The sequence below is a fragment of the Seriola aureovittata genome, chromosome 18 (assembly GCF_021018895.1).
Source record: "Seriola aureovittata isolate HTS-2021-v1 ecotype China chromosome 18, ASM2101889v1, whole genome shotgun sequence".
In the NCBI taxonomy this organism is placed as follows: domain Eukaryota; kingdom Metazoa; phylum Chordata; class Actinopteri; order Carangiformes; family Carangidae; genus Seriola; species Seriola aureovittata.
In genome coordinates this window covers 17,755,919-17,779,994 of record NC_079381.1, presented here as the reverse complement: position 1 = coordinate 17,779,994, position 24,076 = coordinate 17,755,919, and the positions used below count along the sequence as shown (strand labels likewise).

Sequence of the window (24,076 nt, the reverse complement as noted above, 5' to 3'; positions counted from 1 at the left end):
AAGATGCTTAACATTACGCCCGTATCTGCTAAACATATGTATGTTGCATTGTTGCCATGCTAGCATTAGCATTTAGCTCAACGCACAACTGTGAGTAAGTGCAGCCAAACAGGGCGTCTAGCACGGCTGTAGACCCTTACGCTTGTTTACATTTTATTTATTGAGTTAACTGTTCAGTTATAGCTTTCTCCACACATTTATTCATTTATTTCTTAATGTTAGCCCTGAACTACTTATCAGTGTTTATATTTAATTCTACATGATGATAATTTACTCTGTAGCATAAAATGAAAACAACTCTACTGCCAATTAATTCAACGTAGAGTATCATTTCACTCAATTATTATTTAATTATCCAAGTAAATATCCACTGAATGTTGTCTGAGTGATGGACAGAAAGGGGCAGGCTAACTTTACATAACTTAACTAACATAACTTCATTGTCCTCATTGGTAGGTGATCAGTGATCGCACATATAGACAACAGCCCCACTTCTCTTGTTCTTGTCCCCTTGCTGCTCTTGTTATCTTCCCTCTGTTTCACCTGAACCACGGTTCTCAAATACTTTGGCCTACATTGTGATATGAGACTTTCTATTATTAACTGACAGACACAGGAATAGACAATAAACAGTCGGTACAGAGGCACAAGCACACGCTTTATTCTCTGCATTTATGCAAGCGTCGGTGACTGTGTGGTGAGGTTTCATCCCTCGCAGGCTCAGCCCTGTCTCACTCCCCCCTGTTATGTATCACGGGAGCAGTAGGTGTTGCCTGCAGGGGACTTGGGAAGGTGAATCACACTGATATGAGCACACAGCACTGGCACATGGGAAGTGACACCAACCTCATCTCACATCATCCCACTTGTAACACTTATCCATGTCCTTCAAAGGTCGCTGGATGAATCAACATTGTGTAAAAGGCTACAGAAAAATCCACTGGCTAAGGTCACTTGTACCTAAAGGCTACAGCAGATTAGAGAAAAAACAACACTGAGGAAAGTTTGCCTTTAGAATATGAAATAGAAAACTATTTGATTTGATTAGATTTTGGGTTTAAAGTGAAGGGCAGAAAAAAAAACACATGAGACATTCAAGGCAAAAAAATCAGTCATAACAAGTCATATTTTATCACCAGGCAAGAAAATGAGATGTTCTCATTTTCAACTTGTTCCCATTCCCTCGTCTGGCACCTTCCCCCCCGATGTACTGCAGCTCCCACACATGTCTGGGAGTGTGACTGTCTCTTCTGTGTCTGGCTAGACTAAAGCCATGTGTCTTGGTGGACCAGATACACAGAGAGGCAGATGGCAATAAAGACACAAATAAAGATATACTCATAAATGTAAATAGAAACACAGACCCAGACAGAGTTCTGTGTGTTTTATCAGCTGGCATCTCGGTACAGCTTCTTTTCACAGAGCTCACAGTCTCCTTGCTTGATGGAAAAGGAGAGAGGCTGTTCCCAAAAGAGGAGCTGAAGACAGATAGCACCAGAACAGAGAATGAGAGGAAAGGTAGATAAGCACAATTTTTTTTTTTTATAAAAACATGTTAAAAATGTGGGAGAGGAACAGCAAGAAACCAAAAGAGATGTAAAGAGAAACAATAAGAGAGAGGAGTGGGACAGATTGGAATACAGAAGGCAGAGATGGATTATGCCTGGCAGAGAAGAGGGTGTTTTTGCTGGGGGAGCACTTTATGAAATCTCCCCTACAGCTCACTGTCTGCACTGATGAAATGCTCTGCTGCATTTTAAACCATCCCCGTGCGAACCACTGAAATTGTGCTGTTGAGAAAGGAACGACAGTTTAGAGATTCTTCCCCTCAATCTTTTGCTTTGTAGCTACTGTAAACCAATTACCCCACCAGACTGGCTTTGCCTGCACAGTGAAACATTTACCAAAATATATGATGTTGCTAAAAAAACGCCATTCCTTTAACTGCTCAGTGCTTTCCATCAGTAGATGCACAGCGGTCCTATCTTTCCTTAGAAAGTGCTGCCCTCTGCTGTGTAGAAAAAATATCTGCTATTTAGAAAACATTTCGCACAAAAATGCCAGCCATTTTATAAAACAGATATTGTTATGCAAAAAGGAAATACCAAAACTGTATATCACCATATTATTTCAACAATCAAACTTCTCTAGTGATAAAGGAGCATCTCCTCCAATCACACGGCTTCACCGCAGCCCCTCTCCCCTACCAACTGGACACTTGGCCCTCCATGCTCCCTCAGCGGGGCCTCTTCTTGGCTGCTGCTCTGCTGACTGTGCTGAGCTTGCTCTGAAGCCTTCAATTGTCTCTGGTAGCGCCGATTTTCCTCTGGGTAGGAGACCACAGACAGAGGCAGTCTGCAGATGGCCGGGATCTCAGAGGAAATGAGGAGGAAGATGAGAGTCGACAGGCAGAAAGGCCACGTGCAGGCTGGTAATGCAAGCTGAAAGGGGATGCCATCGGAGAGCAGAGCGTGACACATGATATGAGAGACATCTGGGTGTTCAAATGATGTTCATAGAGTTTGACTTGGTGGAGAAAGTTTCTTACTTACCACAGACATCAATTTTGAGCTTGCTGAAGTCATGTATGCACAGAAAAGTGCTGGAAAGAAACACAATTTCACATCTGAAATGAATGACACTTTTTTTGTGCAGCATACCAACTGAAGATACTGATCATACTATCAATCTTACCACATATTAGAGCCAGTACGTGGGTTTCCCATGTTATAACATAGAAGACCCCTCCAACAGCAATGCAGGATAGAGCACTGTTATATCCCCACAGGCCTGAGTAAATGCCCCTGTGAGGAGCTGCCAGAGCAAATCCTGCACCACGCATCAGAGGACGAGAGGACAATATTACCCATGAAATGTTTTATTAAATAGCAAACAACTGCACAAATTTGAAAATTGAGTCACCACACAAAGGCTGTAAAGCATTCTTTGAAAAAAAAACATGTCATGGTTCATTCACCATAATGCCACGGTGCCCTTTGAAGAGCCAAAGCTCCGGCTGTAGCCTCAGCAGACATTATGCATATTTCTATGCAAATGGGAGAGTCTTTTTACCGGACAACATGCCAGCAGCAGAACCCAACATGGCATGAAAACAGATAGTTGGTGAGGAGAGCAGCAGGGCCAGAAGGATGAGACCTCCTGTCCAAGGACTGTCACAGCCATACACCTGGCCAACACCAACTGGCACCGACAGCAATATCTGCAAGCCAAAAGCCCCTGTTTACTTACATTTCAAACGATTAGAACATTTTGTTAATTGAGATGACAAATGTGGAAAATAGACTAGAATCATTTTGATTGTGTGTGTTATTTCAAAAAGCCAGTAGACAAATGATTCCTGTTAAACCTGAGAGATATTGAGCCTTTGGAAGGAATCATTAGGGTGGTGCAGGTGGTTATTTTGCTGGATATCCACCTGAAATCAGAGGAAAAGAAGGTTTCATTTGCATCTTAGCTGTGTGCATAAGTGTATATCCTTGTGTGTGTGTGTGTGTGTGTGTGTGTGTGTGTGTGTGTGTGTGTGTGTGTGTGTGTGTGTATGTAGCAGGGATGTGCTATACCTGTGGAAAGTAGGGGTGATTGGCTCCTGTAGCTGCAATGTGTAGACACACCAAAATGTTAAAGGGCAGGGTGAATATTGGGAGTTCCCATTTGCTGGCAACAGAGGACAAGGCGCTGGAGACCACTGGGCTGTGAACAGAGGCAGGGAAATGAATTACTGATTACTGGACAGACAAACCGTAACAGGATGACATTATAATCCTGCCTTGGTCGTTTACATTTACCTCAAGGACATATGTAAGAATTGGTATGCTAGTACCGTATCTCTTCTTACTACTTACAATTAACAGTTTGCTAAACCCCTCCTCAACCAAACAGCAGCTGTCCTGAGCTGAACAACTGCATCCAAACCTGTTAATTGTAATATTACCCAAGCATTACGTTTGCCAAATGCATCAGTTAGTCTGCATCCTCAAAGCCTTTTCAGTGCATGGTGTGATGGCCCACAGTAGAAAATCATGTGAAACAAGGTTTAATTGCACCATTCAGAATAATTAAAGTTTATAACAGTAAGTATTCAGGAAGAAATATGATTAGATAAACAGAAAGTCAATGTAATGAACAGAGATAAAAAAATACAGCTAGAAATTATATTACATGTTTACAATATGATTGAGGTATTGTCTTCTGTAAGTTCTTACGGAAATATAAAATCTGCATCAGTTGTCTTCTCAGCAGGAAAAGCCGACAGTCGCTGGCTAGAAATGAGAAGCTGCTTTTGTCTTTCTGAAATCAGGGTCTCAAAGAATTTCTGCCCACGTTGTCATAAAGTGCATATGTGCCGTATGAGGATATAAAGATTCAGATTGACAGGCGTGGTGGCAGCAGTCAGAGACGCATTTACCTTGCTTGAGTCTGAATATGGCTCCTGGCCCTGACTGCATGCTGCTGCCTTTGTGTCTTTCCTCTTCCCTGTATGCGATTGCCAAGTGTGTGCAATCAAATGAATAATAATCTTTAGAAGAGAAAGGCTTACCACAACATGGACATGAACACATTTGGCAGCAGAAGCCACCAGTACCAGCTTCCTTTGGCAGAGAAAGCGGCCATCAGTATGCCGACCAAGGCTCCATTGTAGCCATATAAACCCGCTGATATGGCCTCCCTGAGGTGAATGTGACAGATGTACCCGACATGAGTGCAAAACACAGTTAAATGAGAAACAAACTGTGAAAATAGCACAGTGTGAAAGCTAAAGAAAGTGCAGCCTCAGGGAGTATAAGTGAAAGAGGCAGCGATAATGGTTTGATGCCAGGAGGACATTTTTTTTTTTTTTTTCCCCGGATGAAGTCATATAAGGATAAAGAGATGCCTTCTGACCTGCTTTGTCCCAGCAAGATGGCAGACACAGTAGACACAACGGTGCCCAGCAGACCATTCAGGGCCCACCAGGGGTTCTGCAGGAAGAGGCCGGCCGTGATTAGGAGCCCACTGAGAGGATTGTTGACAAACATGACCTGGGCCACCCCTCGGAAAATCCAGTCCAGCAGCTGGATTACTAAACTCTGTCCTGCATGGGTAGTGACCTCATGTTAATCAGCTGTTATCTACTTTGCAAAAAGGCTTAAATGTCAAACTGAAACAACATTAAATTCTATAATATTCCAGCTAGATTCATCAAACCTACTACACTGGCATACTTTTATTAATTCAAGTACAACTGAGATGTTATTGAGTTGACACCTACTTTTCACCCATTCTCCACAGAGGTGCATGTCCCCGGTGAGAAGCCCAGCAGCTCTGCAGAGAAAGGAGCTTGGTGGAGCTTCTTCATGTGAAGGCTGGTTGCTGCTGTCCATACTTTCTGTCATTAGAGTTTATCACAGTTATTATTTTAGTAGTATTTCGACATAATAATAACTGGCAACTAATATTCTATAGATTATTTCAGTTTCCCAATTGCACTTAGATACTTGTAGCCACAAAGCAGCTACACTGCATATTTGACCTTTTCATTTTTAGGCAGTATGGCTGAAGGGATGGCAGTGTTAGTCTGTGGTTCAAACTGAAATATCTCAACAACTATCAGATGGATTGCCATAAAATTTTGTACAAAGATTAATAGTTCCAAGAGGATGAACCCTGCTGATTTTGGTGATCCCATGACTTGTTCCCCTCCTCTAGTGCCACCAGTAGTTCAACGTTTTCATTTATCTATTGAACAGACAATGTATCCCACTGACTTTGGTGATCCCCTGACAACTCCTATTAGATGGACTGCCATCAAACTGGCACACACACGTTGGATGAACTTTAACAACTTTAGCGATACCCAAACCTTTTTTAAAAATGGGACCTGATTGGTTTATGACCAAATAGATGCAAAATGAATGACATTCGCATTAGCCTCAGCTGCACTATGTGGCTGGGGACTCTTAGTCTTGTTCTACTTACATGCCTCCCTGCACACAAACTAAATCCGTGTGAACATGCTTCTCTTTGCTCCCTGAGGAGGAGACAAATCTAACGGAAGTGTGAGCTAAAATCCAAACCTTGCTGCCAGTTTGCCACATAGTTTTCTATTCTTTTTATTTTTATATGTTTTGAAGGAGTGATCAAAGCTGATTTCCCGGAGAGCTTCCCACTGTTATCGTCAACATCCTCAGTCACAGTTCTCTGCATGAAAGCCTGAGTGTGTTTATGTTGTTCAGTGTGCAGAGAACCTCTTGATCTTTCAGCTCTGCTGGCAGCCTCCTTTCTTCTGTGCTACAACACTTCCTAAGAGTCAACAAATACTGAAGCTGCTGTACGCAACTCTGCAGAAACTTTTCAGATAAAGCTAAGGGATCAAATATAAGATGATCAATAACCTCTCTTATAAACGGTGATCTAACCAGGAATTTGTCCAGATACTGTTCATGACATTGTTATCTTCAAACCCTCTTATTGTTTGTGGCTATTGTTGTGGATTTGATGCTTATTGTTTTGTGTTGTTTACTTTGTTTGGTTGTTTAGATAAGACCCGTGGGAGCTGCTTTTTTCCTCACAGTTCTGCAGATTACTGCTGTGGCTTATAAAATGTGGTCACACACATTAACTTGTGAATGCCAGGTGCAGGGTCGGTGCTCATTCATTCGTGGTAGAACGAAAATAGCTTGTCGAGTGGTGATAGCACCTTTCTAATTGTGTGCTTTTATGCAAATCAAGTTTTGACAAACAAAACAGCCAAACTCTGGATTCAACAGTGATTCTCCAACAAAAACATAAAACAGCAATATATCCTCACATTCAGTGAGTCAATCAATAAATCATATAGATAAATACATTCTCAGACTACCTCCAGACTGAGCTCAGAAAGAATTGAAGTCAGTAAGAAAATGTAGAAATTGATTCAAGTTTTCATCAACGAGCTACAAAAACTTACTGGATGTCTGAATGACTCATGTACTGACTTTTATTTTATGGGGAATCTGGTTTATTAATTTATAAATATTTCCAACTTTAAATCAAGTAATACAGAGAGGGCAAATATTGTGCTATTATTAAATTTAACAATTAAATTTTTACTATTTATGATCAATGCAAAAGCACCAAAGTGAAGCCAATCTGTTCATCTGTTCATTTAGTCATGAAACTTCTTATATAATAAAGATTAAAGAATGGAGTTTTTCTTACCTCTTTGAGTTGAAGATAAATCACAGATCTGTTATCTACCAGCTGCTTGCTAAGCTAATGAAGGCACACATACATACTTTATATAAAAAGGCCAGATAGGAAGAAATCTGCATAATGTTATGTAGCCTCTTCTTGTGATATATTAAAGCCTTCTTCCTTGTCTCTTTTCCAGAGGACCCCCGACTGGAGCAAAGACCAAAGTCTCTGTATTCAACTCAGCAGCTAATCAGGGATAAGAATGATCTTATTACGAAAAGTATTTCCAACTCAAGCAAAACAGAGGCCCTTGTTTCTGGAGTATCACATTTTGAGTACAAAGAAGGGTCTGCCAATTTCACAAGGAAATAAGAGGTCGTAGTGCGTCCTTTGATATATGTAAACATCTGAGAAGACAAATTAGACATAAAAAAACCCCCTGATAATATCGCTTCTTAAATCAATCAACATTAACATGAATTTAAATATATTAAACAGCCCTTTATTTTGACCAGGTTCATGACTTACACAGATATGAAACGATCAAGAGCTCGAGGACCAAATGATGGAAGGAGAAAACAAGGTTACACTGAGCTTCAAGTTAATGATCTAACAGTTAGCGAGACCGAGTTCATCCTCACCACAAAAGGAGTGAAATACCGTGCTGCTAGTTAAACAACACACAATACAACCCCAGTATGATCAAAATATAGGAAACATCAGTATGAGGTTGATCCAAAGCAGGTTCTGCTGGTCTTTTTCCTGGTGAACATGATTATGATATATGAATATAATAATACAGTATTATAATACTGAGCTAAAATATTCTCAGTAACGACAATGTAAAAGAAAATTACTAGTTTTTGTAATGATGTTCCCTTTATTTTGAACATGTCTAATCTATTATGTGAAAATAAATGTAAAGAAAGAAAAAGCAAATATGTGGAAATCTGAGGGGCCACTGGGGGCCTCTTGTGCTAAGACTATATGCAGTGATGGAACTGAGAGTCAGTTAAAGTTGGTAAATTTCATTATAACTTACAATATTTAGCATAACAAGCTCAGCTGGAGTCTTTATGAGACGATTAAACAGGAAAAAAACAATCAGGAAAAGAAATCAGACATGATAATATGCACATACAGTACAAAGATTGTGGTCATATATGCACAGAAACTGTACACATCAATACACACATAGACAGACAGACACCAACATATACACTCCCTCACTCCCACTCACTCACTCACTCACTCACACACACACTCACACACACACACACTCATACACACTCAAAGAAGCATTCTCCCGAGATCCGGTGTCATATTTTTATCTTGACTTTAGAGTGAGTCAGCGCCGTGCTGAGTGCTGAACTCCTGGAAATCCTCAGGGATGGTGTCTGTGGAAGTGAGAAGTAAGGTATCATGAGCCGAGCTGGAAATGTAAAACCAAGTGAGGCCAAACTAATTCTCTTCACAGTTTCAGTCTTGTTTATGACAACAAGATAAAATATGTGTTCCACTTTCCAGACACAAGTCATAGAGGTCATTAAGGAATCTTTTGACAAGACCATTGAGTCAACACTAAAGTCTGCAGTCTAATATCAGCACACTAATATACTCAAAAGCAATGCTGACATGCTGATGTTTACCAGGTTCACCATCATAGTTTACCATGTTAACATGCTAACATATGGTAATTAGCACTTGTGGGTATTTTAATCTTAAATTTTGGACAAATTGAAAGTTTGACTAGATGATGGCGATGGATGAAAAGTGATTGCATTGGTGAGGGGAACATGAATGTCTGTAAGTTCATGACAATCCTTCTCATAGTTGCGCAGATAAGCTCAGTGTTTCTAGCTTTTCGTCACATTAAGAGACACAGAAAAATATTAACATACAGTATATAATGGACGGATTTGATAAATCGTTTCCTTACCATTGCAGCGGTATTTCAAATTGGACCAGATGATGTTTTCTTGAGAGAAACAGAACACACCGAGTCGTCCTCCTCTCATAGTCGTGTCAATAGTCACACCAGAGTCTGCAACCAGCTCAGTTCCCTCATAAAACCGTGCTCTGCACAGAACAACAAAGAGCATTTTTTTTAAAATCTTGTTTACTTATTCGCTTTTTTGCTGAGAATTAAATGAGAAAAATTGATGCAACGCTCATGTGTGTACGATAAATATGAAGCTACAGACAGGAGATAAAGACTGCAAGCACAAGCGAGTTTCAGAGGTGCTGCTAGTTGGATTTTCTCACCTGTGGAACACACACATATATGAGAGTGGCATTTGTCTTACCTGATGTACCCAACCTGTGGGCGGTGCTGCAGGTACCAACGGTAGGACACCTTGTCCTTCCAGCCCACATTCCTGGGGTCCTTCCACAGCAGACGCACCTGGTCGTTGGTGTCTCCCGTGTGCCACAGCGAGTTTCTCAGGTGCTCCCCGGGGCCGGATTTAGACTTGACAGCCTGACGAACAGACAGTGAGAAGTGAGAAGAGCGACGTGGAGGCAGGCGGACAAGATAAAAGCAGAAATGTGGAAAATACAGATAAAAATAGGATGAGTATGAATGTGCTGCTGCGGGGGATTTCTGACATGACATGCACTTTCACCTTAAGCTGGATGCCGGGCTCGGCCACAGCTCTGAAGGGTGTCGCCTGCCAGTAGGTCTGTTCAGTCTGCTTCCACATCACCACGTAGAAGGAGGATGAGTCCTGGTAGCCAAAGATGAAGCCGGCGTAGTCATCGTCAGTCACTGTATTCACGTGAAATGTCCCCTCAAAGTCCACTCCACTGAAAGCGGTGTAACCTGTCAACAGAGGGCGTGATTAACACATTATATATGTGCAGAATTGGAAAAGTTTGGGGCACATTTGACTGACTCTGAAAGACATCTCACCAACAGCAAGTCCTGGATCACTGTTCATGGTCTGAACAATTTCCATTCCCTGTGAGAGGAAGAGGGTTCAGTTTTTAGAAATGGATTACACCTGCAATAACTGGTTTCCTGGCCACTTCCTGGCAGCGGAAGCGAGTTCTGAACACAACACCGACATCGTCATGTTGAGATGGCAAATCGGTTAGTAAACAGTTACTTATTTACACTATACATCCATCAGTTATGGAGCAACATTAACATTAATTTGGCTAATTTGTCAGGCTCTCAAATTACACGTTGTCATAGTTGTACAACTTTGAGCAAAGAAAGTTTCAGCACAAATCTTACCTGGTTTAAAACGACCCAGTTGGGGTCGATCTGGGCGTCGCCCTCGGGGTCCAGCACCACTGTCTGATAGGCCCTGAAGTCAGTCAGGGTAACCTCGGCATTCTCAGGACAGTTGTCAATCCTGTCAATCACTTTGTCCTGGTCAAAGTCAGACTCACACACGTCTCCAACTCCATCATCTGAGAGACAAGACAGGGACATTAAAACTCGCTCTCCAGTCAACAGTGAGTCATCAATTCTTAGTCAAGGTACAAGTGCAGACGCTTGTTTCATTCCCTTTTAAACCAGCACTTTCCCCCCCTTGTCACAATGAGGAGCTTTTACACCACCTTCATCAACAAAGTCAAAAAGGCCTGCTCCAAAGGAACTTGCTGTCCTCGCTCAGAAGCTGCAGAGATGCAAGGCCTGAATATAAAACATCCCAAATATCCTTCTGAAGGCAAGATGATGTCTTTTCTTAAAGGAATATTCACGTTGTTGGAAATTACTTTGTGTTGCATTTGTTAAATTTTGACGGACTTGTATCAAAGCTCACCCTGGTCTACACCCTGCCGTGAGTGTGTGTTCTGAATTTAAAAAACGCTATGTTGCATTTGCGATGGTAAAAAAGTGCTATGATGTAGTCTCAGTATCAACTTCTGTCTTCTGCTATGTCAGGTGAATTTCTGAATCTGTCTGATGGTGTGGGTTTGTAAAAGGAGGGAATTAAGTAACAGAGCTTTTTCTCTGTATTGGAGTCATGATAGACTATTAAGTACTACAACTATAAACTATAAACAACCCGAAAATAACAATTAAAAAAACTGACAATTATTACAGAGGCACAAATAGAGACATACATCCTTTGGACACAGCTGATCATACAACTTTAAGAATCACTTTTAAAACACCCTGAAGGTCTCTCTCCACTCTACATCACTGAACTCCCTGACTACCAACCCTGAACTACCCTGCAACACTTGATTTCAATTGGCACTCCACTCCCATCGACCTCACAGCCCATTTTCACGCAAGTAATGTCACAAAATTGCCAAATGGGTGCTAGCGCAAAAAATTGTGCTTTTACCCAACAAAATTGCCACTTAATCTGCCCAAGGTTGCTCTTGCTTGATCTCCGTGGGTATGAAATTGGGGCGGAAAACTGCATGTCAAGGTCAGTCGGGAACAGTTCAGGGGAAATATGGACGCTGCGATGAAATTATGAACATTTACCTCTGAGCACCAAGCTGGTTTTCAGTCAAAGATATCAACAATAATATCTGAACATTACTGTAAACTGTTTTCATTGTGGGGTGTGTGAATGTGGTACAGTTTGTGTTTGAGACTCACTGTTGTCGTCAGTCTGGTCAGGGTTTGGCACCAGCCGACAGTTGTCTGGTCCGGGTGGTTTAGAGTCCGGGATACCATCATTGTCATCATCATCGTCGCACTCGTCACCCAGCCCGTCTTTGTCGGTGTCCAGCTGGGAGCTATTGATCACGAATGGGCAATTATCCTTGGTATCCTGGTGACCGTCGCCATCACTACAGGGGAAGTGACACAATCGCATGATGTGAATAGAAGCTGTAGTAGTAGATGTTTTAGGTGAGGAAAAAAAAATCTATATATGATGAGATGTCTGCAACATAACAACATAGAGACTGTGAAAGCTTCATTACCTGTCTTGGTTTGTGTCGCAGGAGTCTCCAACCAGGTCGTTATCAATATCAGACTGAAACAAGAGCAGAGAATTCACGTAAAGACTATCCATCCATCCACCCCCCCACCCACCCACCACTTATCCGGCTCTGACTGACCTGGTTCGGGTTGGGGATGTCGGGGCAGCTGTCGCAGGCATCTCCCACGCCGTCTCCGTCCCGGTCCAGCTGGTCTCTGTTCTGGACTCGCTGGCAGTTGTCCAGGAAGTTCTTCAGGCCTGATCCCCATTCACCCAGATGAGATAGTTAGTGTCATTTAGCACGGTAAGCCACGCCTGTCCCCTTGTACAGCAGTGGATAAAGATTGTTGTTATGTATAATTATATTATATTCAGAAGAGGCACAGCTGCTTCAGCTACTTTGTCAGTATAGAGAATATTTACTGCAGCAGAATACAAACTGTTTTCATTGTCACATATTCTGGCTCGCTCAATAGAATAATTAGTCGATCAAAAAAAATTAATGTGCATAATTTTTTAATAATTAATAATTAAAGTCAATTTTCCACTAAAAGTGCCAAACATTGTGTAATTTCAGCCTCTCAGTTGTTGCTGTATTTCTTCCTCTTATTTTATAGTGAACTGAAAATCTAACAAGCAATTTAAAGATATCAAAAAATGCCACCTTGGGCTTTAAGAAATTCTGATGATAATTTTTCACTATGTATTGGGATTTTATTGACCAAACGATTAATCATTTAAATGAAAAATTAATAGACGGATTAAATGATAATGCAAAAAAAAAAAAAATCGTTAGTGGCAACCCTATTACAAAACAAATCATATTCCTGTCCAGTGAAATTATAACCAAATATGGGTGTTGATTACATTGATACAGTCGTGGGGTGTTTACTTAATTGATCTGAATTAAGTTTTGAGTAATCAATCATTTTCTTGGCAAACTTGCCAGTAATTGAAAATTTACATTGATCAGCCACTGAGTGAATTTATATTTGATTAGTGGACACAGACATAATATCCACACTACTGCGTGATCACTGATTCATTTCACAGCATGTTGTTTCTAACTTCACCACTAGGTTGCACTGTTGCATTTCCTATGTAGGCGAACACCAGTTTGTGTTCAGAGGCTATTTTTTATTCTTCGCATGGAGGCAGCAGCAGCAGCAGCACAAATGCTTAAAGGTCAAGCAGCAGCGATAGAGGAAGAACTATCTTCTCTCCTGTGGGGGTTTTTGAGGTGTAATCATACTGGTGAATGATCAAAGCCTGTGTTCGCTCTGGGGTCACACTGCTATTGCCTTTGACTTTTTTTTTCTTTTTTTTTGAAGTGCTGTTTCCCACTGCTGAGCTGCCTTGTAAAACCATCCACGCTACGACAGTGATATATTTCTACAACATGATTAAAAGAGATGTGCAATTTAGTGTAAGTTCTGTCTTCATCATTGTGATTTTTGTGTAATTTATAGGAAATGGTTCAAATGTGAAGGAGAGAACAGAGCAATGAGTGGATGCCTTCATTGATGCCGGTTATATAACATGAGCATCAGTGTTGGTGATGTAATTTCTCTCCATACCATCTCCATCCATGTCGTCATCACAGGCGTCCCCTTTGCCGTCGCTGTCAGTGTCCCTCTGGTCAGGGTTCTCCACCATGCGACAGTTGTCACAGGCATCGCCGTGGCTGTCCTTATCACTGTTCCTCTGGTCCAAGTTGGGCTTCAACCAGCAGTTGTCCTGAGACAGACAGAGACAGGCTGGTGTGAAGTAAAAGTGTGTTTGTGTGTATTAGAGCTGAGACAATGAATTCCACTAACAGATCAAAATAAATGATTTTGATGAGTGATTGTTTAAAGTTTAAAGGACTAGTTCAACATTTCACAAAGAGTTAGATGAGAAGATTGATGCCACTCTCATGAAGTAAACATGTAGCTACTGCTAGCGGCCAATTAGCTTAGATGAGCTTAAAGACTGTTTTAAATGTGTAACTGATGCTACTTCCATGACTTAGTAGTATAGATGTAGTATGGATCTTCTGATATAACTCTCAGCAACAAAGCCAATAAGCTTATTTCCCAAAATATCCAACTATATCTTTGAATATCTTTGGGTTTTGTAGTAGTTGTCAGAGAAAAGGGGAAACTGTGATGTGCGTGTTCCCCTATTTTTATTACTAGTTGCAGCCCCTGTGTGCTTCCATGGATTTGTTAAAACATTTCCACCAACCTGCTCGTTTGGAATACCATCACCATCTGCATCGTCATCGCAGGCGTCTCCGTGGCCGTCCCTGTCAGCGTCCTCTTGACCAGAGTTAGGAACGTAGATGCAGTTATCCTGTAATGAGATGTTAGAGTAAAAGAATTTCAAAAAGGCCTGCCTATCACAACAAGGTTGTATTTGCTGACAATTAGTACTTTAAAAAAAAAAAGAAAAGAAATGATTTTACCTTTCTACAGCTCACATCCTTGCATTTGAGTTTTTCATCTGGGTATCCATCAATGTCGGTGTCCTTCCCGCACAGGTACCCGTTACCGGCCCAGCCAATTCCACACTGACAAGACAAATGAAACTCCTCAGAAAATCAGATCGCTAGTATGTTCACTTGTGTGTGGTTATAAACAGTGTGTGTGCGTGTGCAAGTTGTTTATAAGAATATGTGAGTGGTGTGAAATCCTACCTGACAAGTGACTGACCCATCTCTTTCCACAAAGCACTGGGCGTTGACATCACAGGGGTTGGTCAGGCTGTTGCTGCAGCTGACCTCTGGCTTACAACCCTTCACCTGATCTCCTGTGAAACCTGACTTACAGCTGCCGCACTGATAGGAGCCCTGTGCAGGAGTAAGGGCAGCTACGTATGAGCTTCCTCACACCGCAGTTTGAAAAGTCACACACAAATGGAAATGATTGTCCCGTAGGAACCTGACAGTCGTCTTACCACAGAGTTGTGACAGACTGAGTTTGCGGTGCAGCCTCCGTTGTTGGGTTCTTTGCATTCGTCAATGTCGTCGCACACCTGTATTGTGCAACATGAGTCTAATGTAACATTTGAAATCATCCAAAAGTTTGTTTTCATGACCATTTACCATCTTTACTTCTCTTCATATTTCAGGGATACAATAATCACAGCACAAAACACACACAAAAGAGGCCACATCACTCCATGAGTCCTGATAGGGGCTAAATGACACTGTAAGTACTCTTTGGTACATGTTAATTAATTACGTATTTCACAAAGGGGTTAACAGGGGAACACTTTATTGATTTCTTCAGTTCAGTATTGCTTGTGCATGCACTTCAAAAAAAGTTGGTAAAAACATCTAGAAAACTGACCTGTCATTTGTTGAATAGATTAACATTCACCACACTACTCTTCATATTATAATTTGCCCAAAAATCTTAGTAATGTTTGTTTCTGAGTGTAAGAGCACATATTCATCCCCTTATTTATGGGATATCTGATGTTATAACAGGAAGCTTTTCAAGGTTCTTCTTCAACATCAGTTTTAAGAGTCAGACGGATCCTAAAATTACACAATTTTTCCCCACTTTTTATGATAATTTCAAAAGCATACACTGATATTTTATAGCTAAAACTAAAGAGTTACATCATTCTTCCCAGGCTTAACCTGTGCTTTGTTCCCAAGCAGCAATAAAAATGTACGCTATGTTAAAGTCCCCCTCCGCTCAAAAATATGTTTTGCTTATTGTCACTTCATTTGGACGTTTGATCTTCAGAGTGCAGAATAAAGTATGTGCAGAATTTGATACTAAAAGACTGTTTTCACATCCATCTGCCGGAGGATGAAAGTATCTCTGCGTGCATCTTAAATTTTATTCAAGTTTTATGCGACATCACAACTGGTTTGAGGCCAGTGATGGAATTTACACAAGTGTGATGCCGAAATCTGAAACCTCCAGGTCACAAACACTGAGACTGGACTCTTCAATACAGTTGGATTCATCTAATGTCCAGAAGTTGAGCATCTGAAATGAAAATTATTTGCATATACAATATATGGATTGGGGATTTTTCAATGAGGGAGAAGGGGTAGATGTAATTTTAAGATTTTCTTTTAAAGAAGTTACTGGTTCATTTTTCTGGGGAACCACATTCAAAAGTCTTTTCAAATGTCTTTTTTGGGGCAGGGGGTTCCTTAATGATAAGTATTCATATTTATAACTTTTACTTGTAAGAGCATCATAATTTAAAAACACAGTACATGATACCATAAATTCTTATAAATTACAATAATAACAATTGTATCTAGTTGCACCTAATAACTGGCAACTAAGTTTAGATGATCAGTAAATATACTATTTTATTGATATTCCATTTGTACTTAACAATTATACTCATATTTGAGGGCTGTAATGCAAAGTGCAATCACATGTCTTTTTTTGATATATGATGTCATTTGTATGCATCCATTAAAAAGAAATCTCATTTTGTCCTCCATATTTTATCCACTGTCTTACCTGTTTGTTGGTCTGAGCGAACAGAACTCCCACACCCTCCACTGGCAGGCCGGTGTAGCCCAGGGGACAGGCGTCGCAGCGGAAGCCCGGGGCAGTGTTCACGCACTTCACTCCGGGGAAGCAGGGGTTAAACTGGCACTGCAGGAAGGAGGACATGAGCTCTGTTGAAGCTGCAAAATGTATGTGGTTCTCACAGGGCTTCTCCCCAAAAGCTTTTAGGTTTGATGACACTTTTGCTCATGCAAAAAAGAGAATGCTGAAGGGGCCAGTCCTTAGAAAAGAGGTCAGTGCAAACACACACACACTTGTACTTCTATCCTTATGAGGACCTCCATCTGCAACAGTCTTTCCTCAACTTTCACTAAATTGCCAAACTTTTACCTTTATCTACAGCTTTGGTCCCCAAACCCCATGACACCATATTAACTTATGTGCCTTTAGACCCTGTGTGCCAGTTCCATGATCCCATTGCCACATTCTTTGTCTAACTCCCAAAAAAACCTGGTGGTGAAATCAGTCTGTAAAATTTCTCATAGACCTTTTGAGGCCTGGAGAATCTCAGTTCTGAATTATTCAAATTTAAAGTCCTGTGTCAGCTCACTCAGAACTCAGAGACCCCAATTTTATAAAAACAAAACTCTTTCTAAACCATCATTCCCAGGCTCGTAGCTTCACTGAGAGCCAGTACACTAACAGTAGATAATGCCCTGTGGTACAGCTCTGTATGTTCAAACAAAGATCGTCTTAAATGGGGGCGTCATGGTGACCTGCTGATGCATACCATGTTCTGTGATTATAGCATCCCCAGTTCAAATCCAGTGGCAGAGTTTCTGTGTGAAAATATACAAATTTTGCCAACAAAGGAACAGCCTCAGGCCCACAATTGCATCATGGGAATTGAACACAATTTGCACATTACCCACCCACCCTCCCATTACATTTATATTTATCTTCTTTTCGCATCAAATGGTGGAAATAAATACCTTGCCACCGAGCTAATTGATCAACATATTTATTGCTGTATTATGCATGGAATTTAAGATAAGTGGACAAAAATACAGTGAAAATACACCTGTTTTTCACGCAGACGGTATGCCACAATAGGCCAAACGTATTTAAGGTATATGCTGTAGTTCACGGACTCCCTTTGAGCACTTTTCAGTTTACACTGGAGGTGAGGGAGGATTTAACAAGCTGTTAGCTCACACTGATTTTCATCTGGATCCCAAACCGGTATTTAAACTTGCAGCTATGTTGTCATCAGGTGATATATGAACTACATAAGATTTTTTGTTGGTATAGGCCAACTTTACTCATCTTAACTTTACCATAAGGTTAGCCCTGAAATACAAGAACTGAGGATGGGCACAGATGACCACACTTTACTGTGTAAATGTCCTTAATCTGAAAGTCTTAAACTCATTGATTCTCACAAGAGTAGTAGAGAAAACACACACACTGAGCCTTACCTCGTCCACATCATCACAGTTGAAACCGTCCCCAGTGTACCCATCAGGACAGGGTCCACACTCAACACCATCCGCTGTCTCTATACACATATCGTCACGGAAACAGACACCTGGGGTACACCTTGGTTTCACCACCTCAGTTCCACCCAGGCCTTTAAAACAACAGAGGAATATCATAGTTTCATTTTGTTTGTTAAACTATCCTAAAGTAGTCATGAAGCATCATATTTACTGGCGAGGGACATGACTGTTATTGGAGATTCTCTTACCGCAGGCCTGACACTCGGAGATGGTGTTTCTGAGGAATGAGGTCTCTTTGACCTACAAAAGGTCAAACATAAACACGTTTATATGCAGTCAGGCAAGCTGTCGGGGAGGTCAGGGGTGAGGTAGCAGGGATTAAGTGGCCTCAGAGGAACTGTTAGTGGTATTTACCTGCTGAATGAGGACGTCTTTCAGCTCATTTATCACCTTTGTTAACTCCAGCATTTGATTTGACAGCTGCTTCGTATTGACCCCTAAGAGAAAGGGACTGTTATTTTGTTTGACTGAAGCAGAGGCTCTCAAGTCTCTCTGGGAAACAGTGACTGTTGTTTTCCTACCGCTGTGATTGTTTTCCTGGGAACATTTGGCCGTCTCCATGGACGTTTACTTCCTAAGAAAGAATCTTACCCAGAGTTTGGACGGAGTCCCTTTGTTGGAAATGGCAGTCTTGTAATGAAGCAACATTCTCAAAGGAGTCTCCAACCACCAGTTTGAGCTCGTCTAAACTCTCCTGTTGGAATAAAAAAAGTCAAAGTGGATGACTAAGCCATTTGGAAACCTCCAGATCCATTATTGAGTCAGAAACATATTCATTATTGTATGGAAATACTGTAAGTGATGGGTCACCTGCTCTCTGGCTTGCATGGTCTTTAGCTCCACCATACCATAGCCTGCTGGCAAACCCTGGAAGGCAGCAGGGAGATCCCTGACCGTCTCCACCAGCCTGCAGTCCAGATGCAGCTCCACCCCGCCTGGCCCCTGCTGCTGCAGCCCCCTCAGGTGGAACAACAGTCGGTGTTGTTGGCCGTCTGCCAGCACCAGGTTGTTGAAGGTTACCGAGCTCATCCTCTTGTCAGTCCGCAGGTAGCGTAACACAGCTATGAGAGGACAGAGCAGAACAAGAGGAAGCAGTGAAGAGATAACAGAGACAGACAGCCATGCTAGCGGATATGTGAGGCTGTACACAGTGGTGCTTTGAGCGAAATGGTAACATCAAGGACAATGCTAACACGCTGATGTTTAGTAACAAAATTGACCATGTTCACCAACTTAGTTTAGCACGTTAGCATGCTAACATTTACTAATTGGCAATGATACGACTACTGTTCTTAGATTTGTTTTGCTACGAGGAAATTATTGGATAAATTGAAATGTTGACCTGGTGGTAGTGCTATGAAACGTCAGAGGATCATCACTAAATTTTCAGTTTTTGTTGATTATTCTATTTTATGTTTATTATTGAGTTCATACAGAGAGGTGACGATTTACTAGAGGTGTTTCTAACATTTTGTCCATAGTGGTGTGAAATGTGGCAACCCATCAAATCTAAGTAGAATAGTCTCTCTTCTTCTAGCTCTGTTTTTGTCTCCTCCCAATCCTGAAGTAAATATAACTTGATGAGACAAAGTTGATGAGATCGGTGAGAATGAACTAAAACAGTAAAGTTGCGACCATAAAAACCAAAACAATGAGCAGAAAGAAGCTTAAATGCTTTGTTGAGCTGTGGAGAACTGCAGAATCTTGTTATAATTCTCTGAAGGTTTATCATCATCAACCCCTTTCACATTACACACAGTCATTTAACCCATTGTTAATATAAAAATAGGATTAGTGCAGCTTTACACTGTGCCAAAGCCTCTTTCCTGCTCTCTTACCTCTGTTGAGCTTCCCCATCACAGTGAACTCAAAGTACTTGCTGTTGTCCCGTGGGTTGTACAGGCCAAACACAGTGGTTCCGGTCTTGGGTTGCAACTTGAAGGAGGCTAGGATGAAAGCCTCATTCACCCCTTGCTCAGCCAGACCCCCCTGCAGCAGGTCTGGCAGGCAATCAGGCGAGGTGAGCAGATCATAGACTGTTGACAGGGATGGGAAAGAGACAAGCGGTAAAGCACATGAGTAATGGATGATGAGATATGAATATTTACAACCCACAGCCGCGCTCCGATCCCAGAGTAAACACATCCTGAGTCAACAAGAAGATGATGATGTTGACCCGGTGTTTGTTGCTGTTTTGCGACGCCGTGTCAATCAGTCAGAACAAACTTGGCAGACAGAGTTGGCTGGTGGATTTCTAAGTACATCTGAGCTATGTACTGTGACTTTATTTATTTATTTGGATCCCCATTAGCTTCCACATTGTGGTTGCTTGTCCTCTGTTGGATGTATGTTGTTTTTTCTGTGTTTGGTTAGGTCTGTACTAAAGCTGTTTGGTTGATAAAATGTATGTGAGCTCTCATATCCCTTCATTGTTCTCACAGGCAGCTGTATGGCAGAATTTAGACATATCTCCTGACAGGCTTAGTGGGAGTGAAATGCCAGAGAGACGCCGTACACTTATGCTGATGTTTAGAGGCTTCTTTTAATAACGTGACTTGGGAACTGGGCAGGCCAGGAGAGGATGTGCAGTGAATCTCTAGTCTACCATCTGCACACATCATGAATACACAAGTACCCTAACAGCAGTCCACAAGGCCCTGTGTCGCGAGGGAGCAAAATTGCTCCCAAATGCTCCCAGAGACTGGCTGTTGTCAGCCAAGATTGCAAAGCATGATGAGATCTCTTCTTCTTTCTTTTATCTCTGTCCTCTGTCCGTGGTCCCTTGTGTGTTTTGTCCGGCACATGGTGTATCTCAGCATGACACGGGGGGGGGGGAATGTGTGCAGTAAAATGTGACTAAGCCACTGAAAACGCCTGCGCACATGGTGTTTCGTTTGTATTTGCGATTGCCAAAATCACCTGGTGAGTATTGCACAAACAGTCATGTGACTTATTACTCTGTTAAACTGACAAAGAAAAATTGCAAAAGTGAACAAAACAACTTGAGAACAAATGATAGTCATTGTGCGCTTCACATTTTAGGAGTTACCACAACATTACAAAGACGCACACACTTGCACATAAACACACAATCCCGCTGTTCATAAGTCTTCTGGACAGAGGGCTTTGTGGGGGTCAGCGTTGTCTTACACCAGAGATCCTGAGAGTGCCTCATTTCACCTCCTGATTAACCTCCGATTTCAGGCTTCATAAAACTAGCTCTGCTGAAAGCCATAAAGTAATCCAGTGTCTTGCCCTCTCCTTAACACCAGCATATAAATCTGTCAGGGTTATAGATTACTACAAAGTGTAGAAATGGTCGGCATTCTTCTTCTCAGTGCTTAACAAATGCTTCACACTTGGGGGTTGGATGTAGAAAGCTGTGACTTATCAGAAATTCATGAGAAACTTAGTCAACCACTACCAGTGAAGAAGGAATGACATCATCAACATCAGTATGTAGTTAACATAAACAGTGAGGTCACATTTTTCGCTACTGCCATGAGTAACCAAGCTAATGGGACCAGAGATCCATTTTACTTCATGATGTCAAATAGTGTCATAATAATATTTATGTGTTCATTTTCTGAGTCATGTTTCTGGCCAATTTGAACTCTCCAATGTTTTTCATCGATACCATCTCCTGAGAGAAGTATCTGGCTCTTTAGCTGCAAAGCGCTCCATTATGTTTCGCCAGCTAGTTGCTAACTGTGTCTTTCCGCCATTTAGTGCTATGAGAGCTGTGAGAGTGAACCGAAACAATAAAGTTGTGTGCCGTACAGCTAAACACTGAGATAAAACTCCCTATCAAGCCAATTCAAGTGAGAATTCTCTTTAATTTCATCATTAGAAGTGATTCCCTTTATTGTCACATTGATTTCACATTTTTATTTGATACATCATTATGATAAAAATATGGATTACACCCGCTGTAAAGATACACTTTGTCCCTGGCCAGGGAGTCTTTGTGCTCAGAGTAGAAAGTGAATTTCGAATTTCAGTAATCTCATCTCCCAGTGAAGTCATCCTTGAGACATTAATATTGATCAATAACCCCAATAACCCTTTGCAGAGATAGAACGGCTGTTTTGTGCTGCTTAAATATCACTTACCGCAGCTTTAAATCGGTCTCACTCCTTTTAAACACAGTGAATTCCAGTCAGGCAGACAATATGCTATTTGCAAGGGAAATGATAGATGATGAACTCCATTAATCTGGACTTGCTTTATACAAAACATCAGTCAGCTATCGCCGAAAGATTGTAGGGATTAATGGATGCACGAAAGGCACGCCATCAATCAACTGGGGTGATTTGAAAGAAGCTGATAAACTATAAACACCAACATTTCTACAAGTCGACTGCAGCTCGAGTTTGTGTGTGTGTGTGTGTGTGTGTGTGTGTGTGTGACCTTGAACGAGTTTGTGTGTGATTGGAAGTGTGTGTCAGCGAGAGAGAGCGAGAGAGAGAGAGAGAGAGAGAGAGAGAGAGCAGAGTATGTGTGTATGTGTGACTTGAAGTTCAATGTTGCGCCCAGATCGTCTCTGATTATTCCCATGTGTGTGACCTAGCTGGGACTTTGTTTGAATTAATACAAGCCAGAGAGCCGAATCTCCTGAGCTGGAGTAATCAAGCAGATCCAGCTGCACAGATATGAAAAGCAGGGTGACTTTACTTCAGGAGAAAGATGAAACTCTGTCTACTTATATTCTTTATCTTAGTCTACCTCCTTTCACAAACATAAAAATGTATTTGACTCTTTTACAACTGACAGGGATATTTAGCATTTTATTCGTACCTTAGTGACTATCACACACCATGGCTAATCCTTTGTGTTCTTTGGGTCTGCATATGATATTCTCTTTCACAGTGTCTGCTTTATCCATTATGCATTGAACTCATACATAGTGTGTTAAAATACCCAGTGGTGGAGCCATTAAATCTTTTTTGACAGATAATGAAAATGGAGGATTGCATCACAGGCAGGATGTTGCATTCAAATAAAATCAAAGATATCTTTTTTTGTGTGTTGTCCAGTGTGTTAAAATTAAAACAACAAACAAATAAACAATAAAATATAAAATAGTTATCACCAATCAATCTTACGCATTTTGCAAAAATTGTTATGACATTTTAAATAACTGATATGAAAAGAAAATTAAAACACTTCAAACAACACTTACCTAGAGCCTGGGCTTCCACGTGTAAGCACAGTTTTAATAGCAGATGCGAGGCCAGTATCAAGGCTGTCCACACACCCATTTTGTCCTTCCAACTGGTCCCAGATCAGCAGATTCTCTGCAGTGATTACCTGTATGTGACACAATGGCAGTTTCCCGTATGTCTGCGTCTGCTGTGAGTGGTGTGTTTGTGTCCTTGCCTCTTTTTTTGAATCACAAGTGAGGCAAGACTGTCATGTTAAGCCTAATAGAGGCTGCTGGCAGTTTGTGTGTGTGTGTGTGTATGTGTGTGTATGTGTGTGTGTGTATGTGTGTGTGTGTGTGTGTCTGAATTAGTGTGTGAATGTGAAAAGAAGATTGCAGGAGTTTTAGTGAGGGAGGAGCATCAGAGCCTGAACCTGCCTTTAAAACCTTCCTCAGACGGCCCCATGCAGAGAAGGAGTGACCTGGGGAGACTCTATTGCATTGGCTCCCACTAGCTGCTACCAATTCCCACAGGCTCTTACACAAATGTGCTGTACATGAGCAGCTTCTAATCCCACTCTGGGAACCCACTTTTGGCTGCTGAAATCATGTTTCAACCCAAACTAATATTTTTAGACTCCTGAGTTCAGGCTTGGGGTGTATTTCTGAAAATGTGTTTCCCACCTCCAGCAATCAGACCTCTAGTATTTTTTTCACACTCTGTCTGAACACACAGGAAAATTCTTTCACTTTCCTTCCAGGCATCAGATGTGACACCTTTCCCATATGCCCTTGCTTTCCTCCCTCTTTCCCTGGGCAAAGTCAGGAAATGAGCCC

At 41.4% G+C, this 24,076-nt stretch overlaps 2 protein-coding genes across 2 annotated transcripts; both read right to left on the bottom strand.

The window, feature by feature from the left end:
- Positions 1–786: 786 nt before the first annotated feature.
- On the bottom strand, positions 787–7,544 carry LOC130186845 (urea transporter 2-like). Its single transcript, XM_056404144.1, has 10 exons — positions 7,198–7,544; positions 5,270–5,386; positions 4,903–5,092; positions 4,559–4,687; positions 3,582–3,711; positions 3,368–3,436; positions 3,073–3,220; positions 2,695–2,829; positions 2,553–2,602; positions 787–2,441 (listed from the first exon to the last, which is right to left on the bottom strand). The coding sequence occupies exons 2-10, from the start codon at positions 5,379–5,381 to the stop codon at positions 2,175–2,177; spliced, it is 1,230 nt and encodes a 409-aa protein (XP_056260119.1). The 5' UTR covers positions 5,382–5,386; positions 7,198–7,544; the 3' UTR covers positions 787–2,174.
- A 115-nt stretch (positions 7,545–7,659) lies between these two features.
- On the bottom strand, positions 7,660–23,651 carry thbs4b (thrombospondin 4b). The gene is made up of 22 exons (XM_056404143.1): positions 23,279–23,651; positions 19,935–20,132; positions 18,907–19,157; positions 18,688–18,790; positions 18,451–18,533; positions 18,285–18,336; positions 18,016–18,167; positions 16,547–16,684; positions 15,006–15,083; positions 14,746–14,898; positions 14,515–14,619; positions 14,295–14,402; positions 13,646–13,805; positions 12,208–12,326; positions 12,070–12,122; positions 11,741–11,934; positions 10,412–10,590; positions 10,085–10,133; positions 9,798–9,994; positions 9,480–9,652; positions 9,113–9,252; positions 7,660–8,570 (listed from the first exon to the last, which is right to left on the bottom strand). Exons 1-22 carry the CDS (start codon positions 23,355–23,357, stop codon positions 8,512–8,514), a joined length of 2,823 nt encoding a protein of 940 aa, XP_056260118.1. The 5' UTR covers positions 23,358–23,651; the 3' UTR covers positions 7,660–8,511.
- Between the last annotated feature and the right edge of the window lie 425 nt (positions 23,652–24,076).

What these genes read in the sequence shown, in the direction of transcription:
- LOC130186845 (XM_056404144.1), bottom strand. Translation starts at nt 5,381, where the DNA reads ATGGACAGCAGCAACCAGCCTTCACATGAAGAAGCTCCACCAAGCTCC. An exon ending in ATCACCCCTACTTTCCACAG is followed by an intron (nt 3,437 to 3,581) that starts GTATAGCACATC and finishes CTCTGATTTCAG; the next exon opens with GTGGATATCCAGCAAAATAA. An exon ending in AAAGGCTCAATATCTCTCAG is followed by an intron (nt 3,221 to 3,367) that starts GTTTAACAGGAA and finishes TTTGGCTTGCAG; the next exon opens with ATATTGCTGTCGGTGCCAGT.
- thbs4b (XM_056404143.1), bottom strand. Translation starts at nt 23,357, where the DNA reads ATGGGTGTGTGGACAGCCTTGATACTGGCCTCGCATCTGCTATTAAAA. An exon ending in TCGCTCAGACCAACAAACAG is followed by an intron (nt 15,084 to 16,546) that starts GTAAGACAGTGG and finishes TGCACAATACAG; the next exon opens with GTGTGCGACGACATTGACGA. An exon ending in TGACGACATGGATGGAGATG is followed by an intron (nt 12,327 to 13,645) that starts GTATGGAGAGAA and finishes AATGGGGATCAG; the next exon opens with GCCTGAAGAACTTCCTGGAC.